Source organism: Temnothorax nylanderi, unplaced genomic scaffold (genome assembly GCF_030848795.1).
Source record: "Temnothorax nylanderi isolate EJ_2023f unplaced genomic scaffold, tnyl_v1.0 TNYL_tig0069_pilon, whole genome shotgun sequence".
Lineage (NCBI taxonomy): Eukaryota > Metazoa > Arthropoda > Insecta > Hymenoptera > Formicidae > Temnothorax > Temnothorax nylanderi.
In genome coordinates this window covers 516,154-534,589 of record NW_027249131.1, presented here as the reverse complement: position 1 = coordinate 534,589, position 18,436 = coordinate 516,154, and the positions used below count along the sequence as shown (strand labels likewise).

The 18,436-nt window shown below is 36.0% G+C and overlaps 1 protein-coding gene and 1 long non-coding RNA gene across 2 annotated transcripts in view; one reads left to right on the top strand and one right to left on the bottom strand.

Moving 5' to 3' along the window:
- The window catches only part of Cad87a (cadherin 87A), a 194,459-nt gene that overhangs the window by 151,141 nt on the left and 24,882 nt on the right, over nucleotides 1-18,436 (bottom strand). Inside the window, exon 3 of the mRNA XM_071708534.1 lies at nucleotides 9,309-9,350. Coding sequence (XP_071564635.1) covers nucleotides 9,309-9,350 — 42 coding nt within the window. The remainder of the gene's footprint in view (nucleotides 1-9,308; nucleotides 9,351-18,436) is intronic.
- LOC139773813 (uncharacterized) overlaps nucleotides 6,323-18,436 on the top strand; it is a 36,363-nt gene continuing 24,249 nt past the window's right edge. Inside the window, exons 1-2 of the long non-coding RNA XR_011718428.1 lie at nucleotides 6,323-6,636; nucleotides 6,715-6,781. This is a non-coding gene — a long non-coding RNA (uncharacterized lncRNA). The remainder of the gene's footprint in view (nucleotides 6,637-6,714; nucleotides 6,782-18,436) is intronic.

Here is an 18,436-nt window from a genome sequence, read left to right as displayed (position 1 = left end):
CTCGTACCGACCGCTCCTCGATTATTATCCACGGAAAATCGAATCGATTACTCCCAGGAGGCCCTATTATATCGATATTGTTACCGCCGAAGCTCAAACATTATTATTAATGGAGAAGTCTCTCTCTTCATAGGTAATACGGAGCGATAATTTAATTCGCCATTCAATATACGCTAAGCTGTAATTGCTGGACGCAAAAATGAGGACATTGTGACGTCATCATCCGACTAATAATTAAAATTATGGACTCGTATTACGACGTACTATAACACTGGTCGACGTGTCAGATGGGGATTGGGTTTTTCGAGTCGTTTCCTGTAGATTTTTGGCCGCTAAATCCGAATCTGTCAGTGAAATGTTTCTATCACATCTGGTTTTTGAAAAAATTGAGGTCAAATGTGCAAAAAAGTGTGTTTTGGCTATTTTTTATAAAGTACAGGTGATGAACCCGATATGTTAGAAAATTCGAAAAAAGCTTAAAATGAAGGTTAGACAATATACTTTAGGCTAAGCAAAGTCATAATTAATCCGCAATTATCTATCGCGAGCTACAATATTTCTTTGTTGTAGAGTGCGCTCGCGCTTACGCCTCACCAGCCGTATGGCTGAGGGGAATCAGAAATAAATACTTCAAAGTACATACACTTGCAGATTAAATCTCAGTGTACACTAATCTAACATTGAAAACTGAATAAAACTTGTTGAATAAAATATTAATTCGATGAGTCAATAACAAGAGGGATTGACTTTTGTCAACGAATGTCGCTAAATTCAGATATTTGTATACCTACCCGCATTCGATTTTCAGATTCAACATTGAACGATGTAGCTGCTGAGAATATATTTGGCAGCGTGATTGCGAAAGGATGGTGGTGTATTTTTCACGTTACTGCGACAGGTGGACATGATCGATGGTCAGATGTGCTCTTTGTGCAAATCGTGACAGTGTAAACTAGCGATGGGATCAAAAGTTATAGTCAAACTGTGAATATTCTCGATCCAAAACCGCTGTGGTGAGCGAGATTAACCATTTAAACGAATTATCAATAATTTTAACTAAAAAATTGTTTGCAACTGTTTCTATATTTTCAAAGTATTTAATTATACGAAATTATATTTATTGATATAAATTGACGAAGAACTAACGATTGTAGAAATTACTTTTCTTTCTTGTAATATTTTGTACCTTTGCCTTTTATATATGATTTATATTTTATTATAAAAAATATGGAAGTATGTGTGTGTGTGTGCAACTAGATTTTTGACGAAAATAAAAAAAAACAAATCTTTCCCCTTCCCAATGTCACCCTGTCTGCAAAATTAAAACGAACGATGCGACACAAATAAGAAAGTTTCGCAAAAGATAGCATGAGAATTTCCCTTATAATCGTTACAACTCTCGTTTAAGAACGATCAAATAACTAGCATAATATGCAGCGCGTAACAATCTTCCAAGGAGAATTTAATTACTCCCACTGGTTTTAAATGTAGAAACGCAAACTGAGGTCCGCCAAATCAAAGGATATTTCCATTACGTTAAAACTCTCTTTGAACATTTCTCTCTTAATTATATTCTATCCCAGGACATTTGATAAAAGATTGAATACGTAATACTAGATTATAGCTTTGCCTCAAGGCTAAAAGAGATATCTTACATATAATAAAGATTATACCTATTAAGTAAGTGTTTAAAACGTCACTAAACTTTCTCATTACGTCAAATTTTCGTTTGGGACGTTCATTTATATTATCTTCCAGACATTCCTTAAATAATTAAGTCGATATAATCGTTAAATTTGTGTTTCGTAGATTAAATATTTTATACCCGGTAAAAATAGTATAAATATGCATTTAAAAAATTAAGCTTAAAAAAAACTTATAAAAAAAGAAACCTGAGATTTTTCTTTTATATAAGAATTTTTATCTTCAACGTTTAATTATATTCTTATTTTACTCGATGAAAGATTAGATATATGATACCAAATATAACGTAGGCACTTTTTAAAACAAATATTTTGTCATATACAATAAAAAGAACTACGCCTAAATTTAAAGGCGTCAATAAATCTTTCACTAACTCTCCTAATTACATTTGAATTTTTTCCTCGAATGGTCTGAGCCATAAAAAGTTAAGTACACAACGCTAGATTGCATCATTATCATTTTACGAGGTGCGAGGGACTTCAGTCGATGGAGCGAGAAAGTCAGCGAGCGCCGGAAAAGAAGGATGACGAAAACAAGAACAGCAGACCGTCGCAAATAGCAGATTTTAACGGCGATTTCTGTCACTTCCGAACGCGCGCAGGAGTCGGAGTTCCCTCTTTAGGCAGGGCAGCAGATGTTCTCTACGACATGTTCTCGCACCAGAGAACTTCCCTTCTCCGAGGGAAATGCGCTTAACTAGCCGTCACCGCCCGATGCTGCTCGCCGTTTAAGTCTCTCTCCCGACTAACCAACCACCCCACCCACCTTTGCCGCCCCTACAGAGACCCTAAACAAATCTTCCACCGTCGGGAGAACACCCCTTCCACGTTTCTAAGATTCGCAAACCACCCGCACCGAGCCGCCCTTTCCTTACGTGGTGATATTTTCCAACAATTTTCCGTCGCGCGTTCCGAAACAAATAAAATGAAATATTCCGTAGTTAATATCGGGGTACTCGTTTCCCTAATTTTAAACCTTTCTCCGAGACTAATACCTTCGTTCCACAGTATATTATTATGAACGTAATTTTACTCATTCGTATAATCTTCAAATTATACAGCAATAAAGAAAAAATTGGGGAACCATTATAATGTGTATATTAACATTATTAAACAATTTAAAAGATTAATTATAGCTTATTAATCCGTATTGACGTCAGCACAATTGACGTCAGCTTAATTCACGGACAAGTTTTGAAATAAGTCCAACAAAATTATGTTGAAACCTCGCTAGATGGAATCGTTAAAGAATGAAAGCGTTAGATGTTAGCGTAAGAGAAATATTTCCTGGTGTATTTGTATGATGTAATCTCACACGATGAGAAACAGTATCTTTATAACTTCACGTTAAAATAAAGATGAAATTTGATTACCATATTCTTAAGGAAAGATATATCAGTATTGTTTCGTATTCTTCTTTCTGTGAAAATCTCCGTGCATTGCGTCATTGAAAAAGTATTGCTTTTTAAATTAAAGTTATTAAGATAACTTAATCTGCGAGTGAAAATAGCCATTCTCGAGAGCTTTATAGTTGCTATAATACTCAACTGTATTATCACAGTCAGATAGAAATAAAAAATGTCCATTATATAGCTCAATCATTTTTAGTCGCAAATTAAATTTCCGTTTTTATCAGCGACAATCCAATTAGATACTGTTTTCAAATCGAAAAAATCTCTGCCGAAGGTTGTTAGCGCGACTTGTGCACGGTGAAGAATCTCGGTTGGAATTTTCTCGTGATCTCTCGGATTGCGGGGAAAATTTACAAAACGCGCGCGGCAATTTCTCAAGCAGCCCGCGAACCGCCCGCGAATGCAACGAAGCTGCGGGGACGAAGCGCTTTCGCACGTGTTACATCTGTTAGTTCCGACTGCGACGCCAACGGTCGCGTGACGAGAATTTCGCTGGGAGCGAGGAAATGCGCTTTTAACTAACTGTCACCGCCCGATGTTATGATGAGCCACTCTCCGCGAGCCGCTCTCACCCTCGCAAACCGCGAATAAATGCTCGCCTCGTCGACGACCTCTCCGCGAACTTACAATTAGTTGAGTCCTCGAATAACTGCAGCGATCTGCAGGACGTAATTATCATATTTCCATACGCGGCGCAGTTTCCAAAAGCGGTTTACGGTTATTTAACTATGTGTATTCCTATGCATTCCCTATATCTCTCTGAGACCAACCAATAAACCAATTAATTACTCCCTTTATGGAACTATTGGTCAATTTTAAATTTAAGATTCTTTATCGGATGCAACCGCGTTTTTAAATAAATTTACAAAATTTGTTCAAGATATTTCGAAACCATCGTATAATACTTTAAAAACATATTCCAAAAATTAAGGGATTAGAAAACCCTAACAAGAAAATGTCGAGATCATAATAGTTTCCTACTCTTCGCATAGCTTTTAAAATAAATTCAACGTAACTGTGTTCACAGTCTCATAAGTTGATAAAAACTTTGGTCAGGTACTTTTCGAAAACTCCAAAGTTCAGTTATGGAAGATAATACTCGCCAAAAAAGAGGTGAGAGTCAAAACGAATAATCCTGTACTATCAGTATTGCTGTCAATATGATTTTTTCATATTCTCGACACATCTTTACACATCTTTATAAATTTCAAGTCAATTTAATCAAATATCCCCTTTCTATGTTTCTAACAGATTCTTATAATTATTTTTTATATAATATATAAGAATTACTTTAATTATTAAGTATTTTAATATAACATGCAACTAGATAATTCTGTGATGTACATACTTAATGTATATTATAAATTCTTTTGTTCTACGATGGAATATTTAGTGGATCTTATGTCTTACTTTATTTCATATTATATAAAATAAAGTTATAAATAAATATGGATTGACACACCCAGAGGCCTTGAAAGAGATTAAAACAAAATTTAAGCATTTTATAAGAAAATTGTAATTAATAGTTATTTTTTACATTTTTACGCGGTTTTTGTGTTAAATTCGTATACTACGTGACCGTAAAGCATCTCTTGTGTCTCTTTTAATCATCTTATGACATATACATATTTAACAAGTCTATTGTTCCAGCGTTATTTTTTAATGTCAGTTTTATAGAATATTCCATCTTAAAAGAATAAAGGCCAAATACCTCAAACAGAATATTTGGGAACACATTTGCGAAAGGAAAGGAAAAGAAATAATTAATTAACACGCCTACTAATATACAAATATTAACGATTTTTCCTTAGTGTGTTTAACGAATATCAATTTATTTCAATTAATTTATTTCAGATAAGTATTATACAAAAATATATAATTTTGTTCTAGCCTTCGTCGTCCATGAAATGTAAACACCATGGAGAAACTCAAATAAAAACTTTATATTATAAAAATATCAGTACTTTATTTGTTATATTTAGTATAGTTTATTTTTTCACTAAAAAATATTTGTAAAAAATAAGCTTGATATCATCTTTCACTAAAGAATATTTCTAAAGAATAACTCAAAAAATAGAATCAGTTATTATTAATGCATATAATAAAATTATTCAAATTGATATTATTAGTGTATTGTATTCATGGCGTTTTTTAGTTGCGTTCCTGAAAATCATATATATGTACAAAATACTTTAGTAAAAGTTGTAAGAAATAATATCATTATTACGTTTAAAAGCAATTTTTTTTTAAATCACTCTATTTTTGTTTATTACTTTTTACCAAGTTTGCTTCACCTTTGAAATATTTTCTTGAAATATTTCAAAGGTGTATTTCAAACTGAGATATTTTGTAATTAGTTTTGTACGTGTAAAACACAAAATCAATACATGATGAATACGTATAATCAGCTCTATTTTATAAGCTTCTTATATATGTGCAAAGCATCTTCGTATACATAATAAATCAATAGTATGATTATACACGTTCAAAGATGGAATATTAATACTAATATAATCTTAGTCCATATTATAAGACAATGGATCTGTGATATATTAGATTTATCTGCAATCCTTCTATGCTCTCTCTCTCTCTCTCTGCTGTTTCTTAACTTAATACATGTTCATGCGTTTGCATGTCATGTCACAGATATCTGATAAAATTTTCACAAATCCATTATCTTAAGTTAAAATTAAAAGTAATTAAGATTCACCCATACGACAGCAGTGAAGTTCTAGTGCAAAATGCATTGAAACAAAAATATATTTACATTATAACAAACCGCACAAAATAATATCTCGAGAAATAAATATTGTGCGTATAAAATAATATAATAATGTCTTGTAGAAATCTTTTTTTCAATAAATTTGTTAAAATTAAAAAATCTACAGTTATATAAGTAACAAAAATAATTGGAAATTTCAAACATGTATTGAAAATACTATGCGTATATCTGTAAAATGTTCGATTTATTATTTTAAAAAGCTAACTGTTCTTAAAATATTGTAAAATCAGAAATATTTTATATGCATTACACATGATTATCGTGGAAAGAAACAATTAATTAGTAAAATAATAAATAATTAATGAATAATAAAATACTTACCTTATCGTTGCTCCGCCGTCGTCCGATGCCTTCCCCTCCTCTGAGCTTCTCTCGTTGCTTCATCATGATACTCACATTCACTCGCGAGAGAGCTGTCAATTACATTGCTCGACTCTCTGCGTAGCATTTCCGATGCACGCCTTATTACATTACGATGAAAGGGCTAATGCGAGGAAGGTGTTGTGCAGTTTCCGACGCCTCGCAATTAGCCGCTGACCGATTAAGAGAGTGATCGCGTTTTACTCATCTGTGTACTTACCGCGACGGTGTCCCAAGATGTAATGCAACGCAAGACGACCTCTCAGACTTATGGGTCAAGGCTCGACGCGCGAGTGATAAACACTACTACCTTGTGTACTGACAACGCGCTGTATACATCGAGTACCGAGCGTCGAGCGCCGAGAGCTGTTTACATGAGGTAGTTAACTCTTCGGGGAAATATTTTATACGTTACAAGATAAATCCCCACGCTGAATATTCCGTCTCTTACATTTAGGATACATCTCCTACGCGTGGGCTAAGGCGTCATCGTGATACATTTTGCGCTTTATTTTATAATCTGAGTAAGTATTATATATAATATATTTATCATATATTTATATATTGTCCATATACACAGAATATATTATATATGTAACCTTGTATATTGCAAGGTTACAAAAGTAACGAAAGATATTATAAATCCTAAAATATTTGCTTTCGGATTTTTTGTTAAGTATTAAAGTTCGAGATAAACGTGAAAGATTTACTTGTCAAACTAGGGACGAGGCTATTAATTTTCGGTGATTGCGCGAGAAGAGATAAGTGACGCGCGAATTTCAGGAGCAAAAATGATTAACTGCTTGTGTCATTAAGCGCGGTAAATACGTCCCTAACTACCAGTCGGCCGTTCCGTGCCACATTTACTTCCTACATTCTCCGACCCTGCTAAACAAATGTACTCTCTTTTTTCGTGGGCAACCCTTCCCGAGAACTTAATCAAGTTTGCTCGTAACTTTTAGTTACGAGCACCCACTTCGAACGTTGAGAATCGAGAACTGCTTTCAGGCGAGCCTATTGTCGTGTCCCTTTCTCGCGAAAATGCTTTTCATACGTTTTACTTAGCTAGAAGGCCGTTCTCACACGTCGGCCTTTATAAGAAAGACAGCGTGAATGATAGCGATCTTTTTTAACTCTTGTTCGGATAACGTAATTTTTTACTCGAGTGTCACATAAAATTTTAATAGAAATTCTTAAGATACATTCCTTCCTTCTCTTAAGAAAAATGTCTAGCTTCATATTTTCAATTAATAACGTGGTAAAAACGGTTATAATCATAATTTTAATCAATATTTAGAATATTCCATAATCATTATTTAATAACATTTTGGAAATTCCGAAATTCCTTATATAAAGACAAAGATCTATCGAGAGATGCCCAATACTTAAGTTTCCATATTACAATTTTCAGTTCTAACTAATCTCCGTAATACGTTATTAAAGTATTGTACGATAATTGTAAGATATTCTATATAGGAGAGAGAGAGAGAGACAGACAAAGAGTATCGGTTGAAAATAAGTATTTACGCGAATAAGTCAATTCAGCTTTGCAACTGACTTAAAGTTTTAATTCATTCGATGAAATTCATTACCTTAATTCCCTTTCCAAAATTAATGGATGCTTCGCAAGGGTGCCTGATTACAGTAGGGTTAATCCCCTAACTCTCTAAGCTGGTAATGTAAACCACAAAGTCTGGTTAAAAATAATTGAATCACGAAGAGTTCAATTAAGAAACATTTGCGAATAACGAATGCATTATAAATAGCGATTCGATTTTTTAAATAAATATTGTGATTACAAAATATCTACACAATAGTAAAGAGTAGTTTAATATATTTGTATAAAATATTTTAATATCTCCCACACAAATATAATATATATAAGCAATAAATATTCTTCGACAAACTCGGTGGAACTTGTTTGTGAACAAGTACATAAACTTTTAGGTCGCGCGTACGGACTTTAGTCGACTGTCGGTCGACGAGGCCCTTCTAAATATCGCAGTCTTTAATCCGTAAATGTGTTGTAATTAAGGCGAGGCTGGGTTAAAGTCCTTGTAATGGGCGAGGCGCGCAAAGCCCACTCCAATTTCGGTTGCTAGGAAACTAATCTTCCGACACTTCGTGGATACCGCGCATTTCGATTTGCCGAGTAGAAATTACTCCGATCTAACAAGTGTCGATGAAACTTCGGCTTAGGTTGCAATGGAATGCACCAGTTACGCCATACACGATGATTATCTATCGACAGGACGGGTTTAAGAACTCTGGACCAATCATACGTTACAGCCATGTTACGAAGTTTTCACGTGAAGTCATATATAGTATCGTTTTCCATCGTATATTGCAATAAATATTATGTACAGAAAGAAAAAAAGCTGTTAACTAAATAATTTCAACGGATAATTATTTTTTTAATTGAAACATTTTAATATTTGATTAAAATTACATCATGTTAGATTTAATATGTCGTATTTAATTTAAATACATAAATATTTTAATTAAAAAAGTAATAAGTTGAAAATATTTAATCAAATTAACAACTTTTTCTTCTCAGTGTACCATAAATATCGCTTTTGTGGCTCACTTGACTTCATAAAGGAACGAAGTTGCATACAATTCATTTGTTAATAATTCAGAATAAAAATAAAATCATTAAGAATTAAGTAAAATCTTACGTAAAATTTTAGATAAAATTGTCAATTCGCCATTAAATGAAACAAAAGTGTACGTTAATGATAAGAATGCAAAAAATTTGACGAGAATTATTTTATGTGATTATAGTTTCCGTTCATATTTCAAGATTTAAAAATAAGTAAAAATAGATTCTTCGAAAGCGTGATGATTAAAATAGCCTTAAATAGCCTTAAATCAGCTCCGTACTCTCATCCTTGCTTTTACGAGAACGCGAGATGTGTCGGGACAGGCATGCCGGCTTAATTCTTTAGTTTTAGGTATTATCGCTTGGCTCGTGAGGGCTTGAGATTCTAGTGGCGACTTAAACCGAGATTAAGTTTAGCGTAAAAATTCTCAACAGTTCATCGTACTCACCCCAACAGTCGTCTCAGATATCCTCGACTTCCGCATTCCTCGCTGAAAAAAAATGAAATATTTTATCGTTAGTGAATGTCATACTTTCGCACTATATATCTAAATGTTTACAAACGTGGAAATTAATTCTGCGAATAAAATAATTTACGAAACTGAATCTGCGCACGCGAATCCGCTTACGAATAGATCAGTTTCTAAATCTACAGATCTACATAGACCATCCGCTGTCAGATTGACGGTGGCACGCAGCCGAAGGAAATCATCGGGGAAAATAAACCGGGATCGAAGGAAAGTACATCGCCGCGCAGCCTGTTTCTATCGCAGCCCGTGCTCTGCGGAGAAGGAAAGAAGGGAAGAAAAGAGGACAGACAAACGAGAAACGCACCACTCAGCGAATCGGAGTGCCCCACGTTGAATTTCCCTTGAGAAAATCACCTTATCCCCCAACCTCGATCCTTGTTCCCGCAGACAGGAATGAAATATCTATTTGCATACGCGAGCCTCGGTCCCGCGGCGGTCTCTGAACTCCCCCAGCAAGGTAAATAACGATCTGAAATTCTCACGGCGGCATCTTCGATGGCGGCGGCGGCGGCGGCGGTTGCGAATTGAAGGCTCGCGGCTACGAGAATCGACGAGGGAACTACTTTCTTCGATAAATGAGTTATTCGCCATTTAGTATTCGTCGAACAACGGTCCAGAGTGGAAAAGGCAATGCGCGTTCGTAGAAACTACTTCGGATCCCGTAAATTTACATACACTGAGAAAAAGAATATTTAGATCAAAAAAAAAAATTTATTAGGTAGGTTATTAGCCTCCTAATAGCTAGAATTAGATATTTTTATTTAAATTAAGTAAAAATATCGAATTCTAAATAAATATGTGTATTATATATTAAGTAAATAAGCTTTTAGGAGCCATCTAATGAATATTTTTTCGGATCTAAATATTTTTTTCTCAGTGTACAACAGACCTATATTGCAAGTACATACAGAAAAATAAGATATTTTCATAAATTTTCAGAATAAAGAAGGATTGGCATAAAAAAGGCTATGTCAGGGATTAAGGAAATCATCTCTCGGGTTTCTCGTTACATTTTTCGAAAGGTCTTGGCCTTTTGTTCTTACGCTTCCAATTCCCTTGATAAGACGTCAGTTCCCATCATCCGCGAAACAGCATAACGGAGCGCGACGCGATCCTTACAATTTTTTTTACCACTAGACGTTATATCGACATAATCTTCAATAAACGCATAATCTCGCCGGCGCCGTCGTATGCATTACGCGAAGGCTACGCCGCGCAAAAAGAGATCAAAGCGGACTTTACGATGCCTTTATGTCGGGGTTGGTAGCTCGGAGCTAAGGAAAGAGATTAAACGCAAACACGAATGGTACAACGAATCGGCTAGGTAATGTCGAAGCGTATTGACTTACGTCTATACGAGTGCTACAAAGAGACATATATCAGTTACAGAACTACGCTGTCGAAGCAATTTCGACCGAACCTTCTTCCGCAAGAATGTCATACGAGAATCCTATATGTCGCTATATGCGGATTGCGGATCCGCATACGCGGATCTTTCTCTAATTTTCGTTTTGCAAACTTCGAGTTTAATCTTCCTTAATGAAAATCTTGTACCAGAGTGTTTCTATATCCTCCCACCCAAGATGTTACAATCTTTACTTTAAAGAGACACGTTGAAAAGTCAATATTTTTAACAAGTATTCCGCATATAAATTTCTTTATATTACGCACTATACTTTTGAACGATAAATTTTCCGGTGATGTGAGACAGAAGGAATGAAGACAGCGGGGAAATATATCGCCGCATAATACAATATCATACAATTTGCTTTGTGCGCGGATTAATACTATACAGTGCATTGTGCGAGATGAATACGGATGATATAAAGCCAGAATAGATTAGGGCACTGTTGCGCGTCAATACGCCATAGAAATCCGGTCCACTCGGTGTCAGTATCTGCAATCTATTGTGGTATCATTTTCGAGTGCAATTCGGTAACTTCATTAATTAGACAATGGTGCGTTCAGCGTGGCGTCTTAACGAGGAACGACGGTAATTGTCACAGTTTCGTGACCAATGAATGACCCTCTTAGAATCGCAGTGATCCGCAAATCCTGGGTGTAACGCGATTGAGGGAAATCTAGCCGATCCTTGAATCTTTGGATCTTTGAAGTTAAACGTAATAGAGATTAGCAACATAATAAAAAATATTTAAGCCCCGATTTTAAAAATAATCTAAAATATGATATATTTCTTCACACACACACTCACACACACACATTCTTACATTAATCACCAAAATTATTATACTAATATAAATAACACATGGTCTGTTTTTCCTTTTTAAACTTCTAAGCTAAAATACTTTGTTATACTTTCCAATATTAAATTTAATAAAAGGAATTACTATTAATTCTCAGAAAAAAACCAACTTGGTCCGTAAATATGTAATTTAATTTAAATCGTAAACATGATAATGTATTCTAAATAAATAAGAATAAAACAAAAAATGTATTGTATTAAAAACTGTATGGTATCGTAATGTATGGTGATCGATAATGAATCAATTAATATCATATTTTTAATTAATGGATCCTAAAGTAAAAGAACGATAAAAAATGACTTCATACAGCATCCGAATTCCGAATATTAACCGATACTTTCTCACTGTTAATGTCGTGGAAGATAATATCGGGCGACGGATATATTAGGGCAATGCAGTAGAGGAGTGTCGCAAGTAAAGTGTCGCGCGTGTCTATGTGCGCTCGCGCTAGTTAAAGGTTTGACTAACGTGATCCAGCGCGTTAGTTATGATAAATGGCCAGACAGTCGGCGAAACTTTGGCTTATAAATCTATCTTACTGTCAACCTTGCACGGCCTACGACCGCTGACCGTCCCCGAGGCAATGGATCGTATAACCCGTCGTATAACACATTTGCCAAAATTTCTCGGATTCGGGATTGCGGTGGATATCGTGTTGTAAGCTCAATCCAAACTTCCGTGCTTAATACGCGAACAAATTTGTGCGCGTCAGATTTAATTGACATGAATTAACCACCGATCTGTTAATTATCGCGACATCCGTCAAGAAGATGTAAGATATATAAGATATGAATAAAAGAGTATCAAATTCCATCTTAAAAAATGCTGAGATTAAAATACGCAAGACGTTCTATTATGCGATGTAAACGCTGATTTAATATATAATTATTTGAAAGAAAATAGAGATACAAATGTAAAAAACTTATTCTTAGTTGAAGATTAATTTTTATCTCGCGACAGAACTACGGTCTCGCAATTTTTCTGGCCGCATTTGCGTGGCGTCGAATGAAGCGTCGGACGAAGGAGCATAAGCGAGAAACGCGAGGTCCCTCACGAAGTCGGAAAAACTCACACAGCCAGTCTGTGAGCATACTTTCGATTAGTCTTTCTCGCGAGGAATTTTTCCCTTAAAGTCGCAAATGGAGCTGTCAGTCGCGACGACGAAGCAACAGCTTTATAGTGAAAGTTTCCCCTTCGACTACGGGGAGGAGGAGGAAGCGAACTGTCGTAACACACGACGCTTCAAGATCTCGAAGTAATGTCGGTTGTTACATGCGCGCTTCACCCACGCGTTAACGTGCACGTTTGGTATGCAAAACTCCAAAATGGCTCGCAGCTCTTTATTACATCGCAAACCGACACCTCCAAATAAGAGGGAGAAAATTAAAGACGAGGGGAAAAAAACATTTCACTTCCATTGGTCCCTTGTCTTTGCGTGAGCATTTTAGGGAAGAGAGGCAAGAGATAATATGAGTTCGGAATTACTACATTTGTATCTTTGGTTTTTAAAATGCGCGATATTACGTTAATAAAAGCAACAGTTATATCAATGACGTATTATTTGACAAGTCCGGAATTATAATTTTTAATTCAAGGAGATTTTTGTTTTTCGCTTGTTCATAATTGTAATATTATTAACTTAGTTTTTTTTTTGTTGAAAAAAATTACATCCTGCAATTGCATTCCGATAGAAAAGAATGGTTAACGGTACCAAGGAGATACCTTGTTCAAGTAAAATGTGGAGTCTAAGCGGATCAATGTCCGCAATCACTTTGTTGGCAAGCCGCGAGTGTGTCTGATTTAAGGGTTAAGTGAACTGGCGATCCACTACTACAGTCACTAACATACATTTCACGATGGAGAGGTAACACAGGTCTCGAGACAAAAACACGGGCGAAGGAACGAACGATAATCTCGTGGAGCAAAAGTTGAGCGCGTCCCGTTTCGATCAGAGACCTCCCGTATCTCGCAATTTTGGAAGAAACGTTGAACTCGCAAAATGATAAAAAACGGCTATAGGATATAAAACTCCCTGATGCGGAAAGAATATGCATTGTAATATAAGCGTCGGGCGCTGCGACGTCTGGAGCGAATCCCGAAAGCTTTCTCTACGAATATTTTCGTGACCATCCAACGGATTGCAGACGCGGTAAAATTTAATTAGGACGCATCTCTTTAAGAAGCAAACACTGAAAAAAACACTGTGTCCGCACTTTACCAACTAATGTTGTAGCGAACAATTCATTTTACGATTAGAGGCTTACGGATGAACGAAATTAATTGTCTTTTACACTAAGGAAAAGACAGTGAACTTTATTTTTCTTAAACTCTTTCTATTCTATTTCTTAATTAGGTCAGTTATTTGAGAAACAAGATAAGTCGCTTTCATTCTTCAAAGTTACACAATTGTTTCTTCCAAGAAATATTACAAAATAATTTCTTTAACTTATTTATTTTATATGACTTTTTATCTCATAACTTATTTATTTTATATTACTCTATATGATCTCTCTATATATAAAAGTATATTTCTTATATATTTTTTTCGATGTTTTACAAATAAAACGTTTAAATTTTTCCACGATATAAACTTCCTTCATTTATTCTATTTTTCAAATAAGAGTACATAATTTCTCTTAAATTCCATTTAAATAAAGAGAATGTTAAAAAATCTGAATTGTTGATGCTACATACACATTTTCTATATATATACTATTTATATCTAATGTCTCTGTCAAGAAAACAGTGTATTCAAATTAGAAAATCATTAAAGCTTTGTAATACTGATTAAAAATAATTTTCCACAAAATAGATTATATAGGAACTACTTATGTTCTATATCTTTTCTTTTCCGCCATGCTTCGCAACAGGATTAAGCGTACGGGAACAGCAGCGAAAATTAATTTTCTTCTCGCATCTACTTCACATTATTTACTCCTGGTTATGTGTTAATAGAAGATGACGTTACATTAACGGGCTCTTGCAATTAAGAAGATCTAATTGTATGATAATCCTTGTACATCATGCGTTATATCATAAAGAACATTTATTATAAATGTAGAACCGTAGCTTTTCCTGATCGCAAAGATAATAATATTATTTATGATGGACATATAATTATACGTATCTATTACATATATTACGAAATATTATTATTTAAAAAAAATTTGAAATATAAATCTGAAATCTAAAATAGACTTTCTAATAAATTACTGAATTCTATCGCATTTATTCTACGAAAGTTGATATTATAAAGAAATTGTTCATTATACAACAATCGAGCGCGTATAAGTAAACTTTCTACAAAATGAACGGAAATCATCAACATGTCTCGTCGCTCGTTGAAAGTTCCAACTTAATTAACATGGAAATTCGTTACAATTCCCCTGCAGATCGGACATTGCTGCGGCTTGCGCGACTGCACCTACTCAAGCACGCGCGATATAATCCTGAGCGCGAAGAGTTAATTAGTTCATAATTCTCCGCAACAATGCCTTTATTAGCGTGGGTAGGCAACCAACGGCGTAACTCACATCCGAAATCAGCATTATTAAACAATGTGTTATTTAACAATCGTACCAATGTTTTTTTTTTTATTCGTTATGCCCAGAGGATGATAAAAAAGAGACAGATATTTGAAGTAATAAAAGTAAAAAACGTATATTAATACTTTGTAATATTTCATCTCATGTTTGGTGATATTAGATGTTTATCTTCCGTTATTGGAGCAAATACTGTGTGACGTGTGATACAAGAATTAAATGGTCTAATTAAACATCTCACGTTAATTGACTATAATTGCCTCTGCTTTAGCGCGCAAACTGCTTGTTATCCGGCACCTCGAAGATTTGTGCGTTCCTTCATTCACCGAAGCAGGGATTCTCTTATCCGAGCGGATAACATCAAAAGTTTACGAGATTCGAAAGCGAAAAGCGTAGATAAGGCCGCGGAGGTACCTATTTAACCTCTACCCTTTGTCTCCCTTCCACCCTTACTCTCTTTCTTCCTCGCCCCCAGTGGCCCCAGTGCGCGATCGTATCTTTCTAATTTCCTCCTCGGTCTATCCCATTAGCTAAAGCCGATCATTAACGGAAGTCGATTGGCTTATAAAAGTAATCAAAGCGGAAGCGAGCAGCTTTGTAAATACTCGACTAGCGATTTAAATCGCGGCGATTACTAAGGAATATCGAGTAATAGTAAATCGCAGAGAGTGAATCTACACCAGTTATCGATCACCGAATCTTATGTTTGTAAGCAAATTTGCAAGGCAATCATATATTTTATACCGCAAATCGTCGTTTTCATAACGAGTTTTCTCCCCGTTATGCGTTATTGAGAAAGCGAATATATATTCAAACATTATACGATATTTTTCGTCACTTATGCGCGAGTCAGATAAAATGGAAGGATTTTCAAGACTCAATCGTCGCAAATGCATGGAAATATTTAAATGATCACTCGAGGTGTTGCAGCCTCTTGCGCCTCGATAAAGCGCTTCAACCTTGCTTGAATAATTTCCTTGAATTCTCTCTCTCTCTCTCGTTGGACGATTCGAAATTTTAATCTCGCCCGGCGATGCGCGACTGTCGGAGTAAGATTAACTCTGTTTTTCACTTTCACCGAATTAAAATCCATTTTCATAAGCGTTCGCGCGCGCGTCGCGCTCCTCCGTGGCCGCCTAGCGCGACGCTTTAACTCAACGCAAAACAACGGGACCGTAACTTTTGATTAAGATGACCGAGGAATTAAAGTCCCTCCGCCGGCAAGGGAAAAAAAGCAAAACGCGCGAGTCAGAGTCAGTGGAGAGGAGAGGAGAGGAGAGGGGAGGAAGCGGGGAAAATTTATGCGCATTTACGTGAGAACAGCGCGGTTTCCGGCGGTTGCGCGCGTGAAAAAGGGACGGCGCCGCGCGGCGGCAGAAAAGAGAAAGATCGTGTAAAGAGAGAGGCGAAATTCTAATCGCCTCTCTTTTTCTCGCCGCGCAATGGCCGCCGCTTTTTGAAAAAACAAAAGAGGGATAGCAATTTCCTCTCTTCCCCATCTGGCGAAAGACGATTTCGTGATCAATCGGTGAATACCTTACGAGCGTCGAGCCATCGTCCTCGGGATGCAAGGAAGAGATTAATACGGTCTTTGATGCTGCAATATAGTGAGGCCAAAGCGCCACCTCGGCATCGCCTTTTGTAGCCGGTAATTGCTACTTAATGCTTAATTGTTATTTAACTTGAAGACGTAAAAGACCCTTAATACCCACGTCAGTTATCTCGGATTATGAACCGAGGAGAGACTTCAAGAAAATACAATAGAAACTTCATTGAAACCTTACTTAGTGAAATTTAACGTTGAAGGCAGTAGTGAGAGAGAGAAAATAGCAAGTATAGTAATAAAAAAATATAAAGTGTTAATTAAACTTTCGCTTCAAAGAAATCGTTTCGTCATAAAATATCGCGTTGTACTTTTCAAAGATTTCTCTGGAAGGTTTTCTAAGGTAATAACAAGTAATAACATAAATAATATACTACTGTAAAAATACTATTGAGTTCTTGAGATTGCTTTTAACGTTTAATTGTTAAATAATATCCGATGTTTTTATCTGCAAAGAGTAAGGTCCATCAAAGACGAACTGTCTTAACTGTATTAACGCGAGATTCACGACACAATTTGATTTAATCCCGCGGGGCAAGATAATTCACATGGACTGTACGCGATCGTACAGTCGAAATAGCGCTCTCCTCTGCCCCTTTTCGAATAGCGGACGATATCACGGATGTATCTTACAAGATGAAGACGACTTAACGGATTTCAGCTCGCCTTTACGTACGTATAGCGAAGGCGATTACATCCGTCGGATTACCGAAACACGCGACTACGCTCCTACTGTTCCGACGGTTCCTTAGAATATCCCTCGACGAATTTGTCTTTTAGGGTAAGTGCCGGTCTTAAGGTCGAGATTCCACGGGGTTACGTATGTATGTACTCGCGTCAGGGGGTTGCGGGTACGCCTGTACCACGAGCAAATCCACCGGGTTCAAATTTCATTAAGCCGTAATCCTCGAAGATCTCGCTCTTCGACTGTACACGGTAATTTAGCAGATTAAGCGACGCGCCGTACGTCCCCGAGATAACGTGTACGCAAAGCCGCGGCCCTGGTTAACTCTCCTCCGCTGAGTCCGCCGGAAAATAGCGGGAAGAACTTTGAAGATGCGCAAAAGTTACGCGAAACTTCACTCGAGAACACCTTACGACATTGTTTAAAGTTTAATCGCGGTATCCCTCTCAAAGGAGAAAAAGATGCCATAGAAAGAACGAGGTAGAACGCTTTCCTTTTACGGCAACGGTGTTCGCTGAATGTGAACTATAAATCTTAAATTATTTTTTTTACTATTCGCGGAACTTTTTTGTACAGAACAATCTCAAATATCTAGCGAGAATCTTCGGAAATTTTCTCAAAGAATACTTTTCATTCTTATGTCAATTAAAATGTGCTTTGACCAATTAGGAATCGATTTTTCTTTAATACCTCAAAGCAAGATTCAATATATAAAGTTTCTAAACTTTATAAATAACGGCAAGTTACGTGTAAGTACTTTGTATATATTTTTGAAAGGAGATCGGGGCTGTATAGAGTATAGAGCTCTGGGGGTATGTCGTCCATGTACTATTTTTTAGTATTTATCTTGAGAAAAACAGTGGATATATATAAAAGACCGCGAAATAATTTTTTTAGATTCTAAATGGTTCTTTTAGATTCTAAAAAACCCATTTCGCGAATGTTTATCTATG